This window comes from Sceloporus undulatus, chromosome 7 (genome assembly GCF_019175285.1).
Source record: "Sceloporus undulatus isolate JIND9_A2432 ecotype Alabama chromosome 7, SceUnd_v1.1, whole genome shotgun sequence".
NCBI lineage: Eukaryota > Metazoa > Chordata > Lepidosauria > Squamata > Phrynosomatidae > Sceloporus > Sceloporus undulatus.
In genome coordinates, this window is record NC_056528.1 from 43,850,987 (window position 1) to 43,858,960 (window position 7,974).

General features: G+C 41.5%; 1 protein-coding gene across 2 annotated transcripts; it reads left to right on the forward strand.

Annotated features, from left to right (window-relative positions):
• The first annotated feature begins 2,561 nt into the window (after nt 1–2,561).
• LOC121936985 (probable G-protein coupled receptor 34) lies at nt 2,562–5,734 on the forward strand. Of its 2 annotated transcripts, none has more exons than XM_042479741.1 (2): nt 2,562–2,738; nt 4,316–5,734. In XM_042479741.1, exon 2 carries the CDS (start codon nt 4,320–4,322, stop codon nt 5,337–5,339), a length of 1,020 nt encoding a protein of 339 aa, XP_042335675.1. In that variant the 5' UTR covers nt 2,562–2,738; nt 4,316–4,319; the 3' UTR covers nt 5,340–5,734. The 2 variants fall into 2 exon arrangements, with proteins under 2 accessions (XP_042335675.1, XP_042335676.1); XM_042479742.1 differs by lacking the exon at nt 2,562–2,738 and adding an exon at nt 2,749–3,887.
• Nucleotides 5,735–7,974: the final 2,240 nt, after the last annotated feature.

The following is a 7,974-nucleotide window of genomic DNA, read 5'->3' on the forward strand; positions in this document are numbered from 1 at the left end:
TCAGTCTGAAAGTGGAAATGAATGCACCAGTAGCTGATCTTTACTAGAACTTCTGCCTGATGTTTAGCTCTCTATACTATACCCACAATAGAAAAGCAATTGTGCCTCCTTCTAACAGGACACCTTTATATATCTCCAGTCCACAGGAGGAAAAAAGCTTTAGACAAAGTACATTTTGCCAACCCTCCACTTCCCTCGAAACTACATATAAACAGTCATGGTCTGCCATATGTGGCCTCATGCTACATTTTTCTGCTGCTGTACAGGTATCTCGCACCCGTACACCAAGCAATGTGATAATCCATTTTGCTCACTGCCTCTGTCTCAAGCCCAACCTTCTCCCTTTCTCTCTCCTTAGTGAACGTATTTTGTAATGGTATCTTCCTCCTTTGCTTTGTCTCTGACTGTCCCATTCTCTGTGGCCCAGAGTCTCCAGTGATGTGTGCAACAAATAGATGTATGTGGATAAAATTTGCAGGTGCTTCTCATATCTTTGATGTGAGCCATGTGCATAGATGCTTCCTTCCTTTCACCATTCCTCCTTCAACCTCAAATCTTCCAGATGATCATCGTTACGGAAATGGCTTGGGGAAGTTCTCATGAGTTATCACTCTCCTCTGCAATGGAGGAGTGTGTTTATTCTTCTCAGAAAGGAGTGTCAGCACATCTTGGTAGAGACCAAGTGAAAACCATTTGTGCCTCTGCTAACTGGATGGCAAACAAAACCAAACATGCAAGAAATAGGAGGCAGTAAATCATGACAGCATTAAAAGCACTGGGCACAGATAAACGGGACCCTTCTCCCCAAAAACAGATGATGGTAATTGGGGTACTTTTGGCCCAGTGTGAAGTCAGGGTGACCCCAAAGTGGTAATGGGTTGAAAAGAAAAACTCATCTGAGCAGTTTGGCAATACTGGAGGCAGAGAAAAGGGACAGATGCCATTGACTATGGTAGCCATGCACTATCTGCTGTCTTGGAAAGCGGTTTGGTCACTACTGTTCTGCCTTCCTCTTTGCAAGACGCAAGGTGACATCTCCCTAGTTTGGGTAGATGTGAGATAGTTGTTGCTCCCACATAATGTATCCTGTTTACTGGCCATACAATGTGTTCAGTTCATCTTTCTTACAGTCATAGATCAGCACAAGCCATAGTGACATGAAGCCAGTCGCATGGGTTAACAGTGTTGGCTGTAATGGAGGCAAGTGTCAGGAATTGTACTAATGCTCTGCCCAGAGCGAGGGACATTTACGCTGCTGTGAAAGAAGCAGAGAGGTGGCTTCCTGTTGGAAAGTCTAGCTTTTGGATGTAGGTCTGGTTCATAGAAGAAATAGTTATAATTTAATACTGGTGTAAAATTGGAAACATTTTAGAATTTGTTATGGGAACCAAAATATTAATTCGGAAAGACAAGGATTATCCCACTATTCAATCCCACGACTGACAACAGTATTGAAGATGCACCTAAATGGGTCTATCCGTTTCCTGACAACGAAATTCAAGAAACGGTTCTTTATTACTGTGACCAAGTCACTTTCCTGTCATGATCTAGAGACATTTAATCTACTAACCTGATCTAGTTGTGAAAAACCACAAGGGATCTGATGACTAAAAGACAACCAGAACGGATGGGGTTTCTTAAGAGAAGGAACTGCTAAAAGCACAATCACAAAAAAGTCAATCGAAGATAAGAAAGAAAACTAGTGAGAAGTTAGGAAGGAACAGGAAAGTGTTTAGATGGTGTGAGAAGGTGACAAGAAGGTCTGTGAAAGTGTTGAGAAGACAGGTCAAGATAGGAAGATACACAAACATATTGATAGGTAAAAACATAAGGAATGAGTGGATAGAGTACAGTAGTTGGAAAGAGAAAGGAAGGCGGCTAAGGAAAGGATAATGGAGAAAGGAAAGATATACGAAATAGAAGGTAGTAGGGGGAAATATGTAATCATAATGAAATAGATATAAGGTATAAGGAAGAGGAAAATATATGATGTGCAAAATATTGGAGAAATATGGGAAGATGAAATATGGAAAAATGAATAATAGATATTTGAATAGTGTGGATAAGAGTATGTAGCTGAATATGCAACCATGTATTGTATATAGGTATTTCTACCCAGTTAAATTAAATGTTTAGATATTTTTAAAACAACAACAACAACCAAGAAATCAATGGAAGAAGAAAAATGGGAAAGAGCTGAAAAAGTTGATGTGGCTCCACAGTAAACTCGAGGTGGAAGTGTAAAGAAAAAAAGAGCACGCATAAAGAATGGAAGGAAAGACAAATCACCAAGAAGAATACAGATACGTAACTCAGGCTTGCAGGAATAGTGTAAAGAAAATAAAATCTCAAAATGGGGTGAGACTGGCTGAGTAAGCAAAGAGTAGCAGAAAGGGGTTTTTCAGATACTATATATATTCTAAGTTGCGTTCTGTTGCCTTCATTCAACAGCCTACTCCCAAATCCATATGTCCAGCCTCTGAGCTACTTCTGTTTTAAAGTAAGCAGAAAGAAGGCAGTTTCATTTCTGTTCTCTTCCCACAACAACAGCAGAAGCTTTATTGTTGTGAGAAGTTCCACGTATCAAACCACATTTTTGGTGACAGAGCGGTAATTTGACATTTGAGAAAGGAAGTGAAGTGTGCTTCAGGAAATCCTGGCATAAGGTTTTAAAAGGGGTGGCGAAGCCAAGTACAGTACTGAATCCAGTCCCTGGTGAGTTGACCATTGAGGAGCTGGTAAGTGAAAGAGCTTCATGGTACTTATATGAAATGAAACCAGTACTGTATTTTTTAGATTAGGGTTTCCCAGCCAGAGTCCCCTGGAACTGTAGGGTTCTGCAAGAAGTTGCTTGCAGTTCTATGATAAAGCATAATTTGGGGGGGGGGTGCTATTTTAAAAGGAGCAGATGTAATAATTTTATGCATACGTTCTCATATAACAGAATTATTTAAATGGTTCCTCCAGGGTAAAACGGCTGAGAAAGGCTGTTCTAGATTATGATGGATGGGCTTTGGTTTGGGGAAGTCTTGGTTTCAATTATTAATTTAGTGACAAACTGAAAAACCATATGACCCTAAACCAGGTGTATAGTCGCTGTAGGTTCAAGTGGGGTAGCTCTCAATCGCAAACACTGAGCAGTACGCACACATTTATAGTTGGAGGAAATCAGGATTCAGACGTTGTAAATGATAAAACTGCTTTGAGTCTTATTGTGTTTGTTTCAGTATGTAGGGAAATCTTGTAGCACCTTTGAGAATAACTGAAAGAAAGATGTTGGCAGCATGAGCTTTTTTAGACTTCAGTCTGCTTCCTCAGATGCATTTGGAGTTAGCAGACATGTGCCTGAGGAACTAGACTTAAGTCTACAAAAGCTCATGTTATCAACTTCTTTCTTTCAGTGAGTCTTGGAGGAGCTATATGATCTCTCTACATATTGATTCTACAGACTAACATGGCTATATCTTTGAATTCTACCACTGTGTTCGTTTCAGTAAGGGATATATTTATATCACTTATATTTCCCCCATATACAGAGTATGACATATAGCCAAAATCGGAATATACCTGTCTGCATGGTAGTCTCTCTCTCCCTCCAAACTCTGCTGGACATTAGCCCTAAAGTTTGCATGCTTCAACATTCAAAAGCACAAGATTAAAGTAGGCAACCTAATTCAGCCGGGAAATTCATTGGATGATCTTGGCTCAGTCTCCTTTTCTCAGTTTAACCTACTTCACAAGACTGTTGCGACAACGGAGGGGAGGGACAAAGCCTTATTTGCTGCCATGAACTCATTGGGTGGAAGCTGGTACGTAGCTCAGGCTTAAAGACCTCACGGCCTGGATTATCTTCTCTGGTCTTTAGGACAAGAGTGGGGACTATCAAGGTGAGAGCTCTATTTCTCCCATGTCTCAGTTTGTGTCTTGTAATACAACTTGGGTCTATCTCCTGAGGCACCATAAGGGCTCATACTAGTTCTCAGATTTTGTGCTCAAATCTCAGGGACTGGGATCATCCTCACCTGGTAAACATAATGGTAACAAGCTAACTAACTAGGGCCTTAATACAGTGAAGGCATCAGCTCTTGGTTCATCTTGGAAGCTAAGCAGGGTTAACTGCTTAGTAATTGGATAGGAGACCACCATGGAATGCTAAGACAGAAGGGTATATTTCAGAGGAAGGAATCAGGAAAAAAGTCTGAGTATTCTTCGCCTTAAAAAACCCTGTGAAAATTAACCATAGCTCAAGAGATGAAGAGAGAAAGAGACACACACAACTCACTCACTCACTCTTTTCTACTTTTCTATTTTCCAGAGCTATGGTTACCCCTTCCTCTACTGTTGAGCTGCTAAGAAATGGATCTAATGGGTCAGAATGTGAAATCAAGGATGGCTTCTTAGCAGAGACTCTGCCCATAACATACTCCATCATCTCCATCATTGGTTTCTTTACCAACACCTTGGCCCTCTGGGTGTTCTATTTTGGCACCCAGAAGATGAACTCCATCACAGTTTACTTGAAGAACCTTGCCGCTTCCGACCTCCTGCTTGCCCTTTGCCTGCCTTTCAGGGCAGCTTATCAAAACCGGAGTGGTCCCTTGATCCTCTGCAAAGTGGTTGGCATCATCTTCTATGTCACCATGTATGTCAGCATCTTCCTTCTTAGCCTGATCAGCTTGGATCGCTACCTCAAAATCATCAGGCCCTTCCAAAAATACAGAATCCACACTGTGTCTCACAGCACAACCGCATCTAGGGCAGTGTGGTTGCTTTGCGCTGCAGCAATGCTGCCTTACCTTTTTGAGAATGGTGAGAGGGAGCCCTGCAGCCACAAATGCTTCCATTTCAAGATGAGGAGCATAGTGGGAGCAGCACTCAATATGGTGGCAGTCGCCACCTTCTTCTTCCTCTTGCTATTTTTCCTCTATTCTTACGGCAAAATTTCCTGTAAGCTCCACACAGTCTCCTTCAAGAAAACTAAGCTGCAGAGCAAGAGGACTAGCACCAGAGCCATGCTGAAAACCTTTGTTGTCCTGGTCATCTTCATAACGTGTTTCACCCCTTACCATGTAGTCCGAGTGCCATATATCCTTGCCCAGGTGGGGGTCATTTCTGACACATGGAGTAGACAGGCTCTCCATCTTGTGAACGAACTGGTCCTTTGCATCTCTGCTCTCAACTGCTGCTTTGACCCTGTGATGTTCTTCTTTCTGTCCAGCAGTTTCAAGAGAGCAATGTTGGCTCCCACCCGTGGAAAACTGAAAGGAGCAATTCAGAAAAACCAGGGAGTCTTAAATCCTAGGAAATCTAATTCAGATTCTAGGATCCAGGGAACTTGAGGTGCAAGATGATGTACAGAAAACTTGAGTCTCAGAGTCTATGGAAGATATACAATGAAGATGCAAATACAACTGGGAGACAGTGGCTATGCAGTGAAGACTGTAATTACTGGTGAACTTTTACATTTGAGCCCACCAGATGGGATATATTCCTGGGAAAGAACTGGGGGAAATAAAGAGTAAGGGTCTTTTAGTGCTACCTGGTCATGCTCTTCCACTGTAAGTTATATACAGCATTGCAATTGAATGTACAGGCTAGATACTTATGTGCTGCGTAACTCAAGGGTAAGGACAGTATGTAGAGAGAGAGAGCTTGTAGCACCTTTGAGGCTACCGTATATACTTGACTATAAGTTGATCTCATGTATAAGTCGAGGGCAGGTTTGAGGGCCAAAATTATGGATGTTGCTATGACCTATGGATAAGTCAAGGGTAAAACGTAGGGGCATATAGCAAAGGATCTAAAGGATGAAGCACAGCCAAAGAATGTCTTAGAAAATTCCAGCAGACATAAGACAAAGAACTTGGAAAGTTCCAGGAGACATAACTCTTTGCGCTCTCTTAAGGCTGGATGGATGAGACTGTGGATTTCCATCAATTGTTCTAGGAGCTGACATACTGTATATTCTGGGCTAAACCAAATGTATATTAATCTCCAAAATAAAATCAGAAAGAACAGGAACAAAATTTGGGACTTTCTCGTCTTTTTATCAGTCTGGATACACCTGTTTCAAAGATGATGCTAGATTCATTGTCCATTTCCTTCTCCTCCCTCCATTTTCTCCACCTTTTAAGGTGAAACTGACTGACTTTCAAAAACTCCTTAATAAAGTTGATTTGGAAGTAGGTTCAGAAAGAACAGAAAATGTTAGCACAAAGGCACAGTTTTGGAACTTACTGTCACAGGATGTGAAAACAGCCACAAGCTTAAGTAGCTTTAAAGTATTACTCAGATGTCACTAAGATGTGGTTACTTTTCCATGCATAAAGACAACAGCAAGCTAAGGACAATCTGGTGGGTGGCTATGGGGAGAGGTTTACTTGCTTCTGTAGCTGTTCCTTGCTTGGCTGATGGCAGCTTACCTTTTCTTCTCAATTCTAAAGTTTCTAAAACCAGGCAAATTTTTACACTAAGACTAAATTCTAAAGTCAAAAGCAAAGGACAGCTTTAAACAAATGTCACATGGAGTCTGCTGAAAAATTCCATGGATGAGGAAGGGAAGTTGAAAGACAAAAGTCTCTGCGCATGGCAATCTGGAGATGTGGCTTTAACATTTTAATGGGTTTGGTTTTTTTATGAAAATGGAGAGCTGATAACATGGCTCTTCTACTACACACAGCAATGTTGCGTTGCCTACTGTGGATGGAACACAGCAGGATGTACATAAAGGCACAATATGCCCTACACCTGAAGTGTGGAACAGTCAAAATTTTACATGTAACCTACAATAAAGAGCAATGACTAAGTAACACTAAATCCCATCAGCTGCAAAACACTAGAATAAATACCAGTTGCTAGTCCTTATTCTAAGTTGGAGTGGGAATCCGGAGGCTCTCAAGATGTCAGACTGCAACTCCCAGGATTCCTCACCATTGACTACTAGGGCTGCTGGGACCTGAAATCTGGAGGGTGCAGGATTCTCACCTCATGCGTATTTTCAGTGATAGGAGATTGCTGGGACTGTGGTCCAAAACAGCTGAAGGGCTAAATATTCCTCATTCTGATTCAGACAAAGCTGCTGAGTGGAGAGAAACAGGATAAAAAAGACCAAATGTTTATATGAGAAATAAAGATGAGCTGTCCTTTGCTATACGCAGTCTCTTTCAAAGATGTCATCCTTCTCATTTCTAAATGTACTGTTGGAGGTTTAAGATAAGGAAATTCATCTCCAGGGTGTTCTAAGATGTCCACTATGACAGTTGTTGATTGTGGTTTTGGCATGGATCAAGATAATGCATGGTGGCAACAAATTTAGATGGCTTCTAAACTGGATAAGATAAATGTAGGGAAGACACTTCTGTGAAAGGACAGATAGCTTGAAAAAGTTACTTTTTGATGCATGTATAACTCTTTCCCAGGCTCTGGATATTAGCCATGACAGCTTAACACAGTCATTCTCAATCTGGGACCATCAAGATTTGTTAAGACTGCAAGTCGGGTAAGTAACAGCTGAAATTGATGGACATTGCAGTCTAGCATCTTTTGAGGACACCAGGATGGAGAAAATTGGCTTAATGGACATTCCATGCCAAAAGGTAGATCAGGTAACAGATCCGGAAGGCAAACTAAAGAGATGTCATTATCCCCTTGTGAGCTTTCCATTGGTGCTTTCCCAAAAGATTTGTTGTTTTTGTTGTGTGCCTTCAAGATATGTTTGGCATGAGGTTTTCTTGGCAAGATTTAGTCAGAGGTTTGGCATGGTCTTCCCCAGAGGCTGAGAGCATGCGATTTGCCCAAGGTCACCCAGTGGGTTTCATGGCCAAGTTGGGAATTAAATCCTGGTTTCCAAAGTTATAGTTTAACACTCAAACCATTATGCCACGCTGGCTCTCTTATTCACCAGAGGATAAGGAGTTGTAATTCCCACTACCCTGTGCACTAGTAACTCTGGCTGGGGCTCATGAGAATGGAAGT

What these genes read in the sequence shown, in the direction of transcription:
- LOC121936985 (XM_042479741.1), top strand. Translation starts at nt 4,320, where the DNA reads ATGGTTACCCCTTCCTCTACTGTTGAGCTGCTAAGAAATGGATCTAAT.